Raw genomic sequence first — 18,630 nt, 5'->3', positions numbered from 1 at the left:
AACTGAGGCAAAAAGAGGACAACAAGCACAGACTTTACCTGACAGCTCGGATGACCACTTTCAGCGTGGGGATCATGTCTTCAATGAGGAGTTCATTGCTGTACCCTCTGTCTTCTGCCAGAGGATCCCCAGTTCCAGCATCTAAAAGGTGAGTGAAGAATCCACATGAAGGAAGGGCAGATGCAGAAGAGTTCAGAGCAAAGTGGAGCTGCTCCTACAGTACCAGCTAAATTCTCGTATTATTGGGTTGTATCCATTGAAAATGTCCCAGTAGCACAAGACTTCTGCACGCACAATGGAAAATTCCATTATTCTCTCCCCATGCTCCCCTATCCAAAAAATATGCTTCGGAGGACTGGTGGAACCCCCAGACCAGACCAGATCTGGGGTGCCCACAGGAGGAGAGGAAGATGATATTCCTTTGTACAAGTGGAAGTCTTTGTGCAAACCCATAGTTACCACCCATCAAAACCGTGGCTCCCAAATGTTATACAGGCCAACAATGTAGAAGTCAGAAACTAGTTCTCTTGAAATTAACAGTTCACCATGCATTCTTCTTTAGCTAAAACAAAACAAAACCCTACTCTTTTGACACTTGTTAATTAGCTGTGTTGCCTGAATAAAACCATGCTTAAAGTATTAGTCCCCATTAAGTTGTTGTTGTTGTTGTTGTTGTTGTTGTTGTTGTTGTTTATTGGATTTATATACCGCCCTGTACACAGGGGGCTTAGGGCGGTTCATATAATAAAATCAAGATATAAAACCACAAAATACCTAATGAAAATAAAAACAACAACCTGATAGCCCTGAGGACACAACCTAATGTGTGGTTGAGAAGGATTTCTGACACACATTAACATTCTTCGTATTACCTGGCAGTATTTACATGACTTAACCTGGGAGCAAAAGAAAACACCTCAAGGGCCAAACCATATGTGTACCAAATTCACAAGGCAGAATTGATGTTGGCCACTACTACTCCAAAATACAGGGGGGCGGGTTGACCTGAATGTGCACATTACTTCTCATTTCTTTTTCTCTGTCTTCAGGGCAAATATTGAACAGTGTCGTGTACGCCTTTCCTGACACTCTTGAAAATGTGTGTGTGATTTGAGCTATGGATTCCCTGAAAAATGTGAAAGTTCATAAATGAACACACCACCTTTTACTGCAATGTCTTAAGAGTCAAGGAAGGTACTGTTTTGTGAGGTGTGTTTTCTCATAGTTCACCCCCCCCCCGCCACTTTAAAATAGTTGTGTGGGTCAAACTAGTTTTTAAAACCTGAAATAACAGAATCGTGTCCCGAATGTGTGCACCAAATTTCATTCCAAGATCTAAATATTCAACAAAGTGATAATAAGCAAACAAACGATGATCGTGATCGAACTTTGTTTGGACAGCAAGAAGTAAGATTTTGCTGTTTTGAAAATGTCCTCCTAATTTAAAATTGAGAAGGGTGTGTGTGTGTGTGTGTGTGTGTGAGAGAGAGAGAGAGAGAGAGAGAGAGAGAGAGAGAGAGAGAGAGAGACTCAACCGAAAATTCAGAGCTTTGCCAGATTATACATTTGTGCAACATTCAATTTCAACTCCAGCCAAAGGGACTCAGAAAACGGAGAGAGTGATCGGTGAAATAGCCCGGGAAAATTAAAACAGAAATCAATGTGAACCTTTTACCTTCGGAGCTTTGCCAGAATGCATAAGCTTTCATTCGGAATGCAGTGCGAAAACGCTCCCTATTATTCAAGGCAACAGTCTTAGGTTCTTTAGAAGGACTTTCTTCAATTGCATCTACATTCAGAGGGGTAAATAGCTTTCCTTTAGTATTGGTACCACGAACCCGATCCAAGAGACCCAGCTTTTGGCTAAAAAAATAAGGAAAAGGGATCATTTTCCCCCTCACTCTCACACAGACCTACATTTCAAGGTGCTTCTAATGCACTTTATCCCAAGCAAACATATGCATGAAGGATACTATTAAGGACCACATGGAAGCTGACTGTACAAACCCACAGATCAATGTTTTCATAGGTCTTCAAATAAAATGCCATCAATGGACCACCCAACATCACACTCACCCTACTGAAGAATTTAACACATTCCTGCAAACAATGATACTTGATTTGCTAAGCAATCCCACTAGGTTACCCCACCAGGGTTAAATGAATCCACCAGTTGGAAGCTTTCATCTGCCATACATAATGTGATTCCAGTCCACCAACATTAACAAATTCAGTCACTCAGCACCCCCGTGTGGCAGTGGGAAGGCACTTCCAAAGAATGCTGCGGGAAGGACAAAATCCCAGTTTGTCAATCAAAATGCACGAGCAGTGGGGGATGCTGTTGAATGGTGAGCCAACTGTAAATTGCAGTGGAATGTGTAACTTCTGGACAAAGCAGCAATTGTTCTCAAAACTCGGTGCTTCTGGGATGGAACTGAAAACTGCATCAGCTGAAGCTGACTTAGCTGACTAGTCCAAAAATCTGGGAGCCTCCTTTGGATGCAGAAGAGAGGGAAGAGGGGTGTTTTTCTTTGATGGGTTGAAGCTTCTGGGTTAACTAGGAGGCCTGGTATAAATACTAGGAGCCTGGCCAACAGAGCAGAATATTCTGTCCATTCTGGAAGGTACTTGAGACATCACCAGTATTGGACAACATAGGCTGGAAAATGGCCATCTCAGTTGTAGATAAGGCCAGCCCTGCCATTAGGTCAAGTGAGGAGACAGCCTGAGATGGCAAGTGTTGTGAAGCAGCAGTAGCCCTTGGCTGTCTCTCCCATTCCCCTCTGTGGGGGGACAGAGTTGTGTCCTACAAGCAGTGGCGGAGGAAGCTGCTCGGGCGCCTGAGGCAGCACGCCCAGGGTCAAAGTGAGCTGGACATAGGGGAGAGGGCGGGGTGAGCTGCCCATAGGGGCGGGGCACACTGCAGGACCTCCAGAGTCTGCCTGCCTCCTCCCACTCAGCCGCCCTACAGCTGGGGGGGAGACAGTGTGTGGACCATTTGGGCAGCGTGGAACCTGCGCACGCCCAAGCCACTGCATCTCTCCCAGGAGAGACATGTGGCTCAGGTGTGCTGTAGGCCCTGTGGTGAGTGTCGCACAACATTTTGTCACCCCCATCAGTGGTGACGCCCGAGGTGGCTGGCACCCACCACACACCCTTCCTCTGCCCCTGCCTACAAGGCCCCCTAAACCAGCCTGCTGACTCTGTAGATGACATTCCTCCATCACCAGTACAGTGGTACCTCAGGTTAAGAAGTTAATTCATTCTGGAGGTCCGTTCTTAACCTGAAACTGTTCTTAACTGAGGTACCACTTTAGCTAATGGGGCCTCCCGCTGCTGCCGCTGCACGATTTCTGTTCTCATCCTGAAGCAAAGTTCTTAACCTGAGGTACTATTTCTGGGTTAGCGGAGTCTGTAACCTGAAGTGTCTGTAACCTGAGGTACCACTGTATTCAATGAAGCAGGTCACACCCACATTTAAAGCATTCCTATACCACTTTGTCATGGCTTCCCCCAAAGAATCCTGGGAACTGTAGCTTACCCCTCAATGGAGCTGCAATTCCCAGCACCTTTAGCAGGCTAGTTCCCAGGGTTCTTTGGGGGGAAGCATGACTAAGTGGTATACGACTGCCTCAGGTGCATGGCAAGAATTTGACCCCAGTCCAGTCATTTTGGGGCAGCAAAAGGTCTTGGGCTGGTCCTGGGCCTAGATTTGTGTATGTGGTTGGATCCGAGGGGCTTCAATAAGTCCAAATGTGCCGTATTAGGTCTCTGCACACATGCGGCCAATGCTTCCAGTGTGTGTCATTCTCCACAATTGTTTGCAGTGGGGTGTATTGCAAACGGGTACAGAGCATTTGAGTGGCATAAGGGACATTTCAAGACGGTACTTGCCTTTCCCACATACCCACTGCAAGATCTGGTAATAATCTGCATGGGATTCTAGAAGGCAACTTGGGAGGTTTACTGAAATTGGTTCAGCTCCAGCAGACCCTGTGGTTCCACCATAAACACACAAGCTATGATTCAGAGCATTCATCCTGTTTTAGGCTCATACAACCACTGTACTGGATTTGGAATTGTTAATTCGGACGTCAAGCCAATAATTTTGGCTCTTGGGGATTATGTGGCCCTCTCTCGCGATCACTGTGCAAATGGATGATGTACATGGAGTCCAAATCGGCCCGTCACATTACGGACTCTAATTCCACCATGTTTTACTGCAAACAAGGTTTTTACAATTGGGCAAATGTGTGATGACACAGGAATCAATCATGGGTCTTAGACATGTTCAAGGCAACTCAGTTCACCGCGGACCAGGTAGGAATTGGAAAAAAGGGAATATGTGCAACAGTCTGCCCCCAAAAGGTAGAAAACATAATGCACGAACAAAATAGGGTTTTGAACAATATAGTTGCTCCATCATGTCAGGAAGCCAATGGAAGAAAATCAGCAATATATGAATGGTGCAGAGCAAATGCAGAGAAGAGACATCGATTCACACAACTCCATTCAAATAAACTGTGTGGATGTGCCAGTTCTGAGGTGTTTCAGTCCTAGATGCCCCAGATCCTAAATAGACAGATAATCAATTGTAGGCACGCATAAAGCATGGTCTGCAGTAACAATTTCAGATATTTCAATAATAATGACAACAATACTTGGCAATGATATTGCACTTGGAATATCCCCAGTGCTGGCACCAGGCTGTTTTGTGGCCCAGGCAAAGCTATTTTGCATCCTAGGTAAGGTTAAATACTTGCACCTCCCCCCAAAACATACACTAAATTCAATTTTCAAAAACAGATGTCTTGTAGAAATGATAAAATCCTTCAAAATATAAAATAAAAGTAAAATATTATGAGGAATGTATATTTTTTAAAAGAAACTGTATAAAACTGTGCCCCTCAAAGGTCTGGACTGCACCCCTTTGAGGTCTGTGCCCTAGACGGCTGCCTAGTTGCCATCAAAACCCAACCCCTAGGTCATTTCCGGTAAACTATAGAGCAATCCTGTAAAATGGCACAATATCATTATCCCTAATAATGCTAGTATTATCCCCGGAGAGCAGAGTGTGCACAAAAATGATGCAGGGCAGGGGACAGTGAAATGAAGAGCACAGTGTCACCAGGCCATGGGCATGTTTTGCCACACAATACTAAAGATGAGCTCAATTTTTTAGCATTGACCCTGTGCTCACCGCAATGCCTGTACTGCTCTTAGCCATTATATGAGATCAGGAGTAGCCATCATGGTGCCCGCAGACGTTGTTGGACTCCAACTCCCATCAGCCCTGGCCAACATGGCCGATGGTCAGGGATGATGGGAGCTGTAGTCCTGCGGCATCGAGAGGGCAACACATTGACTACCCCTCCACTAGATCATCTCTTGTACAGCAGCCAGAATCAGATGTAATGGCAAACACTCATTTATGATGACATGAATGACCATGTCATGTACAGTAACACCCTTGTCCTTAGTGTACAGGAGGGAACTGGGTTTCCACTTTCATTTTTGAACTTTCTACAGTTCCCTGTTACACATTTACACATGGAACTGTGGTTTGTTTTAACTGTGGTCACTTAACTATGTTCTGACCTCAACCCACATTGGGCTGGGTGTTCCTCCAGCCATATAAGCTTATATCCATGCCACACTTTCATGTAAACCACCCTTGAACTTGAACACAGCTTGAACAGCAAATGTAAATGCAGGTGATAAAAATACTTAGCTGTAGAAGTATTGATGGATGGTTAAATCTGAATGAGATAGAGACTCTATGGATAAGATAAAAAGACAATACTAGACCAGGACCTCCAGGCCAACTCAAAGAGGAAGAGAATAGAGCCAGAGTCGGGGGGTCTTATTCTGAGAAGAACTGGCCTAAACAGAATTAGTTATCTTATGTAGGAACAACCAGTCAATGCATGCTAATAGATATTCAGGCTTGATAAACTGTGAACAGATTAACCCAGAGAAAATGAAAACAGTTGTAAATACAGGGATAATCTTGGTCATTTGATTGTCCTTTTTACCCATTGTTGTCTTTTTAATTGTATATATTGTTTGTTTTATGTTGCTATGGCTGTTGGCTAATGCGAATAAAGTTTATCTATCTATCTATCTATCTATCTATCTATCTATCTATCTATCTATCTAATCTATCTATCTATCTATCAGCTATCTATACAGGGACCAGGTGAAAATAGAACAAGTAGAATGATGTCCAAATGCAGCAGAACAAGTTATCAAACTATAGTTTGATATCCTCGTTTGTTTCAAAATACGTTTGTTTCAATTAAAACATACCACAGTTTCCAGAGTTTGGACATAACAAGGAACTGTGGCAGTTTCAAAGTGAAAGCAGAATCTCATGTGCACAAAGGAGGGCGTGCAAGTTAGCCGAAGGGTTGGGCAGACTTCCTCTCATAATGACAAGCCATGATCCAGCCTTTACTTAATACAGTTCTTTAGAATAAACATTGCCAGGTCTTCAACGGAAGCTTCTCCACAAAGCATTTGAATATTATTGAATATCTGAAAGTTAATGGGAAGGATAGTGGAGGTCAAACTTTTTCCTCCAGTGTGTAAGCAGAACGGAACTTGAATAAGCCTTTGGAACCGCTCATGCAACAGCTGAATGCAATTCCTTCTCAGCATGCAAACCAGACACCCCCCTATTCATTGTCTGATTCTGCAGTTCATAACCAAATAATTAAATAACAAATGGCAGAGCAAAGCATGCCTCTTCCTCCATTTATCAGCCTTTTTTTTTTTTTTTGCAGGAGGAGGGGGAAAAGACCAATAAAACTGAACAAAAATATAGCAGTTATATTCTTAGATTTTGCAGCCTTAACACTGGAAACACAAGACAACCATGCTTGCTCTGATTTTTACTACATTAGAAAGATGTATGTATCAACATGGCTGAATACAGCTCTACCAAGCTGCGTATTGTTTGGTAGTGATATCAAAAACACGTAAGACTTACACAATGTTCTGGAAGCCCAGGACAACCTCTAAGGCAAGTGTGGGGAACTTGTGGCCCCCTGACGCTTTTTAACCCCAGCTCCCACCAACCTCAGATGGCATGGCCAATGGTGAAGCATGATGGGAGTTGTAGTCCAACAACATCTGCATCCCTGACTCCAAAGAAACCATGCCTCAAAGTAAGACAACTCAACATCTGAAGGTCTGTTTGCCTGCTCTGCTGGAAAGGGTGGAAGAGGTGACAATGGAAAACTGAGAGGCAGAAGACAATGGACTGAATTTGGCAGATCTGCAAACACTACCCAGGAAAGAAATCAAGGAGAAGCCCATTCCACTTAAAATTTGCAAATTGGGTTGGCACCCACAAGGCTTTCTCATGAAATGCCTATGTTACATCAGCTTCTGGTGGACTCCAAAAATTACCTCCAGTGTATTAAGACTTGTATCTAAAGGGAGAAAAGGGAATCCAGGGAGGCTAAGAAAAGAGATGGAGGCAGCAGAGGGAACTAAGGAAAGGGTAAGTAAAGGAACCTAAGAAGCTGAAGTAGCATCAGTCCCTCTAGCTCAGTATTATCTGCATCAAGGATGGAGAACCTATGGCCTTCACAATGCTGTGGGAAGACAATTCTCATCACTCAAGACCCTTAGGCCATTCTGGTTGGGGCTGATGTGCGTTGAAGTCCTAGTAACGTAACCTAAGGTTTAGTAGTGTTGGGCATGTGTGTTGAAGTCCAGCAACGTCTGGAGGGCTGCAGGTTCCCATCCCTGTTCTGTGACAACCAGCAGTAGCTGGTCCAGAATTTCAGACATTGCCTGTCAAGAACAGAACCTGGGGCTTCTGCATGCAAGGCAAGCACTCTACCATTGAGCCACAACCCTTTCTGCTAAGGCCAAGGGCCTTCTGGTGGTTCCCTCACTGTGACAAGCCAAGTTACAGGGAACCAGGTAGAGGGCCTTCTCGGTAGTGGCACCCACCCTGTGGAACGCCCTCCCACCAGATGTCAAAGAGAACAACTACCAGACTTTTAGAAGACATCTGAAGGCAGCCCTGTTTAGGGAAACTTTTAATGATTGATGCATAACTGTATTTTAATATATTGTTGGAAGCTGCCCAGAGTGGGTGGGGTATAAATAATAAATTATTATTAGTATTAGTATTAGTATTAGTATTATTAATGAGCAGGAGACAGGGAAAAGAGGATACATCGACACTTGTACATTTCAATATCTGCTAAACTAGACTCTAATCTTCCTCAAGTGAGTAAGAGGAAGGATAATTAATAAATCATATATCCTATCCTTCCTTCCAAACCCCTCCCATCATGGGCACTCCTTCAAAATTTCCCAATTCCTCAATGGCAGTTGATGTTCTACAACAGAATCCAGTTTTCTTCCAGGTTTGCTCAACCTGAAGTCCCACCATTATTCTGAAGGTAAGGAAAGAGAGTGTTGTCCTGCAGTTCATAATGCAATCTGGGTTGGGCAAGAGAGAGATGAAACCGGCCAGCTCATCACCTCCTTCTCTGCGCTAGAAGTTGCAGGCTGGAGGAGAAGGAGACGAGGGGATTCCTTCTCTCCCAGAGAATCTAATGCCTTCAAGAGCAACACAGGAAGGGAAATCTCTTACTTGTGAGCTGCCCTAGCAGTAGGGAGTGAGGCCAGATTGCCTGTGTGTGTTGTGCTACACCTTGCGTCTCCTGGGGGTGCAATAATCTGGGGGGTGGGAGCACCTTCTGGGCTTCACATCACCCCTTCCCCATTTAATGAATTAATTAATTAATATTCCACCTTTCCTTCAAGAAGCTCAAGGTGGTGTAGATAGTTCTCCTTTCCCCCATTTATCCTCAAAACAACCCTGTAAGGTAGGTTAGCCTAAGAGTGAGCGACTGGCTTCATGGATGAGTGGGGATTTGAACCCTGCTCTCCCATGGTTCGGATGCATGGCTCATACCTACCAGGAGCTGTGTGTCCGGTATTGTTGGCCCAATTTTATGGAACTCCCTTCCACCTGGGATTGGACAAGTTCCCTCCCTGTTGAACTTCTGGCATCTACTGGTTTTATTATTATTATTATTATTCCAGCAAACACTTTTAATTGAAGTCTGGTTTTTCAGTTCTAACTTTTCCTCTTCTGTATTGCATTTCTTGCACACTGGTTAGAGACGGCTGGAGTTCAGCGGTGTGCACAAATTGTTTTTTTTTAAAAAAAGAAGCAAAGAAAGATACAGTGGTACCTCAGGTTAAGTACTTAATTCGTTCTGGAGGTCCGTTCTTAACTTGAAACTGTTCTTAACCTGAAGCACCACTTTAGCTAATGGGGCCTCCCGCTGCTGCTGCGCCGGCGGAGCACGATTTCTGTTCTCATCCTGAAGCAAAGTTCTTAACCTGAAGCACTATTTCTGGGTTAGCGGAGTCTGTAACCTGAAGCGTATGTAACCCGAGGTACCACTGTACTGTGACAAAGGTAACACTCCATTGCTCCGCCCACTTTCTGCCCATGGCCCCGCCCACCACAGCATGTGGCCCTCAGGCGGTTGTCCAAAATGAAATGTGGCCCCCAAGCTGTAAAAAAAAAAAGCTTCCTCATCTCTGCTTTATAGTACATATTAGACATTTATGCTGAAAATGAAATTTGCATGTTCCATGCTAGATAACTCCCTTGGACTTCCATCCCTTCTCCACTTTTGGGTTTGATAAACTACTGTAGTAAAAATGGCTATTCAAAAATTAAAATAAAGGAGGAGATAGATATCGCAGGCAAGAACGGCATGCAGTATATAAAAAAGATTTGGTTGCTATTCAGATGCATGTACCTAAGTTTTCTGGTGACGCTTGATCCAAAGAAAGCCTCCCTACTAAACATGACATTACTGCAAAGTGAAAAAGATGTCATTGTGAGTGGTTAATGTTCACTTATGAGAATCTACGTGGAATTAATTAAATGAGTATGGAAACAGGATTACTGGAGCGTCTGGTCCTTCAGCCCTGACCCAGTTTCTCTTCTCAGGAAGGAAGGCTAAAAATAATCACATTTTTACACTTACACCGCTGCTTGCTATATTGCTATCCTCCTTTTGCAACCCACACCTCATTGAACAAAGGAACACAGATTACATACACAAAATATTGGGAAGAGATGCAACGTTAAGAATATCAGGCGCTGTGACATTGGGTTGTGTTCAGCAGAGGCCTCCCATTACCTCAAAGACTTCGGTTCCCATGAGGAACCTCCCCTACTTCTCCTTTCCCCATGTGCCCCAGCTCTGTCCTGGGGGGTCAACACAACCCTCTGGAGCAGATTTTGGGGAGCAAGGGGAGAGCAGACTGAAGGGAGGGTTCACTGCCCAAGCAGAAGAGGTTTTGTCACGGTGTGCTTTTGGAGCAACTAGATACCTCCTGAGATATTTGAAATAACAAGCCATAGCAACGGTTCTGAACCATGATCTCTCTCATTCATCATCAGCATGGAAACATCATAACAGAGCACAGAAAGACAGGGTGAGCCTGCCCAATAGCCCTGAGCTGGATCATATGATCCTTCTGGAATATGATCTCATAGAATCATAGAATTGTAGGGTTGGAAGAGACCATGAAATTCATCCACTCCAACCCCTTGCAATGAAGGAATATGCAACTGTCCCATATGGCGATGATTGCTCACATGTGGACAGCTCCATTGGTTAGATCATGGTGCTGATAATGCCAAGGTTGCAGGATCGATCCCTATACTGACTCCCTTCGAACTCCACAATTCTATGATTTGAGATACCTTCCCAGCTGAGAACTGGCTATGTGACTGCGCCAAGATGTATCCCCGTCACAGATCATCATGTTCTCATTCAAAACACTTTCTCATGCCATGACATAGCTGGTTGCTGCTTGGAGACTTGGGTTGGACCCAAGGAATTTCTTGCTCCTGTGGAAAGAATCTTTCTACAACAGATGGACTCTTTCTATTGCTGCAAGGACACCTTTGGACCTAACCACATGCTGTTGATGCAGTGAATGGCTTGTTTGGCTTGTTTTCTAAGAATCTATTATTTAACATTCTGCCACTACATCTTACATGAACTAAAGCAGATCATTGCAAACTGTCTCAGGTCCCATTTGAAAACAGGTTCATGTCAGACACCTAAAAACGAATGAAAAACAGCACACTAGGGGCTGTTTTTTGTACCCAATGTGGGAATGGATGGATATGCGGTCATGGTACCATAACATTTAGGGCTGCTTACCATATAGGTCACCGTCACCTTGACCAGAAATGTGCACAGGTGACATGAACATTCCACATCCCATAAGGGCTAGTCCACTTGGTAAGCGCTCTCATGCATTACAGCTGCTATGCTGTATCATGATCTAAGAATCAGTCCTTGATGCTGCTTATGAAAGTGGCCATAAATACATAATAATAAATAATAAAATTTTATGGGCCCGAAGCCGGGCTCAGAGCAGCTAACAACAGTAAAATATACAACATTCTAAAATCATTTCATTATAAAATCAGCTCAAATCATATTAATGGCAACCATTGGGCTAGGGTTCTGTGAGGATTGCCAAAGGAGGGGGTCAGGCCAAAGGCCTGGTGGAACAGCTCTGTCTTGCAGGCCCTGTGGAAAGATGTCAAGTCCCACAGGGCCCTAGTCTCTTGTGACTGAGCGTTCCACCAGATCGGGGCCATGGCCGAAAAAGCCCTGGCTCTGGTTGAGGCCAGCCTAACCTCCCTGTGGCCTGGGACCTTCAGGATGTTTTTGTTTGAAGACCGTAAGGTCCTCCGTGGGACATACCAGAAGAGGCGGTCCCACAGGTACGAGGGGCATCTGGAAAGAAATTCAGTAGGTCTAGCCCTGAGGTGCTAGTTTGCTATGTCTGGGGAGAATTTAAATGAGCGATTCCACCTAGAATCTGAAATGGTATTGCCCAGGAAGGTTGGAAGACAAATGTGGTACTATTGACATTGATACAAAGAAGTGGGAGATGTAACAGAATATTGCAGTATGGAGTGCGTCTGTTCAGGGTTCTCCATTCTATCCCCCGCTCTGAAGTGGTTTCCTATTACTCCACCCCAACAATACACTTCGCCACTGAGCTTGCTCCATCCTGACTGGGCAGCTTTTCGGAGGGTCCTCACCTCACTATCCTGCTGAGGCTTCTCACACACACCCCTCAATATTCATATTTACTTTACTCAAGATTCCTCTAAGCCTTCGTTCTCATGCACGAGTGGTGCGGTTTTGCCAGCACTCGAAGAACTGAGTTTGCAATTGGCGGCTTTGATTTGTTCTCTTTTGCTTATCAATTTTTCTCACTATGAACACAACAAACAACGATAAATCAATTACGCTGTTGTTCTTTTTGAGAATTATTAGTATGCGCCAATTCATTCAAGCCTGTGCATGTAGCAAATTAAGACCGTTCTGCTATCAGATCAAAGGTACTGATGTCCCTTTTGCTTAAAATAATTACTGCAACAACAGGTCAAATGCTAATCCATGATTATGCTACCCAGACAGTCCGTTTTTTGTCATCTGGACAAACAAACAGACTTAGACTACTCAAACCTACTTAGCCCATTACAAACCAGTTAAAAGTCACAATAGCGGGACTGGATTTGCGTTCCTCCATTTGAGCATACAACAAATGAATGCACGACCATAGGAAGCTGAAGATATTGATTACATACCTGGTCCCATCCACTGGCTCTTTCCTTTTGGAGAATTGAAAGCAATGGGAGAAAAGCAAGGAGAAAGGAGGTAGCTGTTAAATTTAGCAGGAAACGCCAAGCATTAGCTTCAAGCCATGCAAAGGCATTTCTAAATGCTTTTGATCCTGCCACCTGACCCATAAGAATCTTACATGTGCTTCTCAGGGGACATATTGGTAAGCGATAACATTTCCTTATCACGGGGATGTGGAACCTCGTTCCTCTCCAGGTGATGTTGGACTCCAACTCCCATCAGCCCAAGCCAACATGGCCGATGACCAGGGATTATGGGAGTTGTAATTCAACCAAAGTCAGAGGTTTCCTCACACGTGCCCACACGTCACATATTTCTCCACCCTCCTTCCAGGCGAACACAGTCACTTCCAGTCATGATCGCAGATCACAGTTCAAGGAAGCATTGCAGTCAGGCAAAAGCAGTCTGCAAGGGTGTGGCCTGGGGAAGGGGCATGGCCTGGGAAGATTCCCAAGGGCCAGATAGGCCTGGAAGGGCCAGGAAGTTCCCCGCCCCTGGTATGCATACATTGCAGTGTACACAATCTTCTCTGTTTGCTCTCAACAAAGCTGCCCCTTTTGTAACGCTCTGGTCTCCTGTTCCATAACCACGAAACAGGCCGTGCTGATTGATCTGGGAGGATGTCTCAAAGCAGAAGACTTGCCTGAAATACGGGAATGACACGATTGATTCATAAAACCTCCAAGTGGCAACGAGGTCCAGCCTATTGGGATTAGTAGCATAGTACCTCCAGGCAGCCTAAAGGGACACAAGAGGAGCAACATGGTTAGGAGAAGAAGGGGAATGACCGGAGGTGCATGTTGTGCCTCCAAGCAAATGCAACGGGTGAAGAGGTGATTTGGGTGCAGGAAATAGGTAGGAAAGGAAGATGCGAATGGTTCCTCGCCCGGCCTCCTAAGGCTTGTCAGAATGGCCCCAACCCAGCCAAGCAGTCTGAGGTTTTAGGACTGTTTAGGGTCACTAATAATAATAATAATAATGATAATAATAATAATACATTTTATTTATACCCCACCCTCCCCAGCCAGAGCCGGGCTTAGGGCGGCTAACACCAATAAAATCACAGTAAAAACATAATGGGGGGGGGGGGGACCAATTTAAAATACAGGTCAAAATGCAATTTAAAATGCAGCCTCATTTTAAAAGTAGCCAATAAATCGAGACCATAAGGGGAGGGAAACATAAGGATCAGACTGAGTCCAAACCAAAGGCCAGGTGGAACAGCTCTGTCTTGCAGGCCCTGCGGAAAGATGTCAAGCACCGCAGGGCCCTAGTCTCTTGTGACAGAGTGTTCCACCAAGTCGGGGCCAGTACTGAAAAGGCCCTGGCCCTAGTTGAGACCAACCTAACCACCTTGCGACCTGGGACCTCCAAAATGTTGTCATTTCTGGACCTTAAATTCCTCCGTGGGGCATACCAGGAGAGGCGGTCCCATAGATATATGGGTCCTAGGCCGCACGTAAGACAGAGGCACAGGGATCTGTCCAACTCTGTAGATCACAACATATTATCATTCCATGACATTCTGGTAAGAACATAGGAATATAGGGAGCTCTCCCTTGGCCCATTTAGCTCACACTGGTTGGCAGAGGCTTTCTAGGGTTTCAGGCGGGGTGCATGCCACTGAACCCAAGAATTTGTGCATGCTAAGAAGATGCTCTACCACTGCAATCCTGCCCTCCCCACAAAAAAACCCAGCCCATGACCACTGGGTTCCAAGAGGGGAACTGGTGAGCTTTGTCCCTGCCCCCTCCACCCCAAAAAGTGCAAAAGAAGGAAGGCAACTCCTACCCCGCTTTTGCCCCCCAAATACCCCCTTCCCCAAATTTCCCCAAAAGTTCTCATTGGAGAACTTTCAGTCCAGACAGTGATCTTTTCTTCTCGTTAAAGCTGGAAGAGTTTCATAAAGAAATATGTGAAAGGCCAACCCCTCCTCTGTGGCTTCTCTGCCATGAGACCTGGAAGAGGGCAGTTTTCAAAGAGCTGTGAATTGTGTGTGTTTCAAAGAGGGCACGATGAATCCCAACCTGTATGAGTTCCGCTGCAGGCTTTCTTCTTTTCTCAAAATGTTTCTGGCGGTGTTGCTCCTGCACTTTCAGAGCGAGTCCTGAACCCAAAATGCCCTGAAAGCAAAGTTGGGCAAATCATCATCATCGTCATCATCATCCTGTTGAAAATGGAAATGTCAGACCGAGGGCAAAACGGGAGACAGCTTCTCCCTGGGGTTCGAAAATGGTGGGGAAGTTGGAACCAAGATTGTCCTGGGCAGTGAGAGGTGATGGAGTTAAGGGCAGTGTCTCAAAGCTTAAGCCTTTGCTACAACAACAACAACAACAACAACAACATTTTTTTATTTATACCCCGCCCTCCCCAGCCAAGGCCGGGCTCAGGGAAGCTAACAAGCAATAATAAAAATAAGCTGAATGAATACAATTTAAAAACAAAATTAAAATACAACATTAAAATATTGAAACATTAAAATATTAAAATGTAGCCTCATCGCAGGAGGAGAAAGGAAAAGAAAAAAGAAAGAGGGGAAGAGAATCAAATTGACTCCAAGCCAAAGGCCAGGCAGAACAACTCTGTCTTACAGGCCCTGTGGAAAGAAATCAGATCCTGCAGGGCCCTGGTCTCATGAGACAGAGCATTCCACCAGGCCAGAGTTGAGAAGGCCCTGGCTCTGGTAGATGCTAATCTGACTTCCTTAGCGCCCGGGACCACTAGGGTGTTGCTATTTATGGACCTGCCCCCTCCACCCCCAAAAATGCAAAAGACCTGTTGAGGTGCTCCTCCCTAGTGGTGGCTGGTGTGTGGGGCGGAAGGCAGAGGAGCCCCCATTGGTGGAACTAGAGCCTCTTCTGAGGAAGGGAGAGGATGAGGTGTATATCTGCATTGGGTGGGTTTTTTTGTGGGATGGGGGCTTTGATTGGAACACTTGAAATACCTAGTCCCCTCTAAGGGTCACCAGGAGCGATGTCACCCGCTCCATTCCCAACCTGTTCCCCCACGCCTTCTCTCACAAGTCCACCGGCAGAACTTACAGCTGGAAGAGCAAAGAAGGAAACTCCAACGAGAGAGAATGTTGCTGCTATGAGGCGTCCCTCCCATGTTTTGGGCGTCTTGTCGCCATAGCCGATGGTTGCTAGCGTAATCTGTGGGGAGAAGGTTTGGGACAGTCTGTAAGAAAGACAAATGGGCAAGGACAATGATTTCTTGCACTTTCCAACTCCGTAATGCCACTCCTCAGTCCCGTACACACCCTGTGTTTGAGGCCATATCATTTAAACAGGCATGGCTCTTTCTCCCCGCCCCCCTAGCAAAGAATCCTGGGAACTGTAGTTTGTTAAGATGCCAAGAGTTGTTCTGAGACCCCTGTTTCCCCTCTACAGTTCTCAGAGTTCCCTGTGATGAAAGATTGAATGTTAAACCACTCTAGGAACTGTGACTCTGGAAGGGGTCTCCTAACAAACCTCAGAACCCTTTGTGAGGAGCTCATCCTACACTCCTGGCAGAAACACATGCCCGACTGGCATGTCCTCTCCCTCTTGGTCAATCGTTCAGGAGCTTCAAAAGCTTTCTTCAGCCTGAACATCACAGAGACCGATGCCAACAGACATTGGCACACTTAGGGATCCACAGAGTCTTTGCAGCTTGCGTGACAGACTTCAGCAACTCAGCATTTTGGCTAATCTACTTTATTTACATATAAACGCACACGGAGCACTGCAGCATGGCTCCCTCTCTCTCTAGCATCAGACTGCAAAGAGAAAAAGAACAAAGGACAATAGTCCCACTTCACAGAACACCGTAACACAAACATCCTGTCTCCGTCACTTCCCACTCTGTGGAATCAAAACATACACCATCATGTGAAAGACAACAATCCCATGACTGCAATCGCGGAGTAGGAATTCTAACACCCTTAACTACAGTTCCCAGAATTCTTTGGGAGAATCTTCAACTATTTAAAGTGGTATGATGCTGCTTTAAATGGGGCCTCCATTGCTGCATCTTTTCAAGTTGGAATTGGCTTTACTTGACGGCCTCCACCATTTCCCCCATGCATGTGCAATAACATTTTCAATGAACCTGGAAGTTATTGCAAGAAACACTTTTTGATTCTTTTAAGGTACAGGTGGGCAACCTGTGGCACAAGTAGCCTCTAGCTATCCCCCAACCTCATTTTATGTATCTCCCCATCTCTGGTTTTCATTCCACCCAATGTCAGCATGCGACCCCCGACAGGTTACTCCAAGGGGATCTGGCCCTCAGCAAGTTAGAGGTTTCCCAGCCCTGTTTGAAGAGACTGGAATTGGATGCTGCAAGCTTCCATCATCCTCCCTTCCTTTTTACAATGCAACCCAAGCTAAATAACAGCTAGCATTAAAATGCTAAAGGACCCCAGAACATTCAGTTGAACCACCCCAAAGCAACCTCAGTCAGCATAACCCCTGTGGATACTGACCAGTCCCCACCAAAGGGCATCGGCATAGGTTTCAAACTCCCTTTTTTCCTTCCCTTCCTCGTTTTTTTCAGGCACATCTTTCTCCACCAGGTAAACCAGGAATGAGGAGAGGATAAGGGTCAGGAACCCGATGTACCAGGCAGTGATGAGTTCCTAAGAGGGAAAGGCACTGCTGTAAGACAGAAAGCAAAGTTCCTGACTGGGCCAGGTCTTGGCCTCAGACCATGATGTTCCTAGTTCAGAAGACCCAATAGTTATTGCTCACCAGGGCGAGATGGTTTGAGCATATAATAGGGTTGCCGTATGTCTGGAATTTCCCAGACATATCCGGAATACTGCAGCCACAAGCAGTTTCTGGGCAGAAATCGGCGAAATGTCAGGGAAAATCTGGACGTATGGCAGCCCATGTAGGCAGTGTCATTTTTGCCGATTTTCCTCAGAAATAGCTCCCAAAAATGTCAATTTTTGCAGGGGGAAAAAACAATTTTTCTGTCCAGATTTTCACTTTTTGAAATATGGCAGTCCTAGCGTATAACACCAATTATGGCCTGTGTCAGGGTGATATGTGGGTGGTTGCCGAGATAAGAGCCTGGGATTCTAGCGTGTCTTTACAAGATTTATTAAGTCCAAAACTATGTACAGTACGGAGCTCTTGAAAGCATGTCTGCCTCAGTCACTATCAGTTGATGGAAGTGGCTCACGCCTGTTCCCCCTCCAGCAGAGAAACTTCCTGAGACCCCCCCCCTTTCCTCCTCTCCTTATGTGTAAACCTAAGCACCGGAGGCTGCTCCTTTCTCTCTACTATAGCAGCCTTTGGATCTCCCTCCCACTCATTTTCCATGTTTCCATGTTTCCTGATAGTTCCTCCTCCTCTCCCTCTGACGTAGTGCAGCTGCCCATCAAAGGAGGCGGCTCTCAAAGGATTCCGGTCTCTTCCCCCCTTCTCTGTCAACTGGTCCCTGACAGCCTGGCTGCCAATTAGTTTCTGGGCCCAATTCAAAGTGCTGGTTTTGACCGAAACAGCCTTTAATGCCTCAGGACCGCAATACTTCAAAGACCACCTCTCCCCATATAAACTGACCCAGACCCTGCCTTCATAGTCTGAGGCCCTTTTTGTTCCAGCCCCACAGTGCTTTCTTACTTTGCTGTGTGCACAAATGGCAGAGCCCAAGAGCTTCCAGGTTCCTCCTCTTCTGTCCATCCGCAACATTCGCAGGATCTGAAGGAAACGGAGGCTTCTCAGCGACGTGGCCAGGACGTTGCCCTGGTTGCCAACAGCCACTACCGGCACAGAGGCGATCAGTACAAAGATATCTGTGGAGCAAAAAATTAAAGTAAGATCTTGCTCAGATAAGGAAGAAAACCTGCCTTGTCTCCTAAAAAAGAGAGATGGGAGGGTTTGAGCAGTTTACAAGAACCTCAAGTCGAGACAGGTAC

The 18,630-nt window shown here is 45.5% G+C and overlaps 1 protein-coding gene across 2 annotated transcripts in view; it reads right to left on the bottom strand.

Annotated features, from left to right (window-relative positions):
* The window catches only part of KCNQ3 (potassium voltage-gated channel subfamily Q member 3), a 165,156-nt gene that overhangs the window by 4,995 nt on the left and 141,531 nt on the right, over positions 1-18,630 (bottom strand). The window contains exons 4-12 of one of the 2 annotated variants that reach the window (XM_028736133.2): positions 18,335-18,507; positions 17,194-17,346; positions 15,770-15,880; positions 14,756-14,851; positions 13,372-13,466; positions 12,674-12,697; positions 9,804-9,860; positions 1,676-1,863; positions 39-141 (exon numbers count right to left, since the gene is read on the bottom strand). In XM_028736133.2, the coding sequence (XP_028591966.2) occupies positions 39-141; positions 1,676-1,863; positions 9,804-9,860; positions 12,674-12,697; positions 13,372-13,466; positions 14,756-14,851; positions 15,770-15,880; positions 17,194-17,346; positions 18,335-18,507 (1,000 nt within the window). The remainder of the gene's footprint in view (positions 1-38; positions 142-1,675; positions 1,864-9,803; positions 9,861-12,673; positions 12,698-13,371; positions 13,467-14,755; positions 14,852-15,769; positions 15,881-17,193; positions 17,347-18,334; positions 18,508-18,630) is intronic. The other variant, XM_028736134.2, reaches the window with a different exon arrangement.

The sequence above is a fragment of the Podarcis muralis genome, chromosome 8 (genome assembly GCF_964188315.1).
Source record: "Podarcis muralis chromosome 8, rPodMur119.hap1.1, whole genome shotgun sequence".
Classification (NCBI taxonomy): domain Eukaryota; kingdom Metazoa; phylum Chordata; class Lepidosauria; order Squamata; family Lacertidae; genus Podarcis; species Podarcis muralis.
The sequence above is the reverse complement of the archived record's forward strand: the minus strand, read 5'-3'. Positions and strand labels throughout refer to the sequence as shown.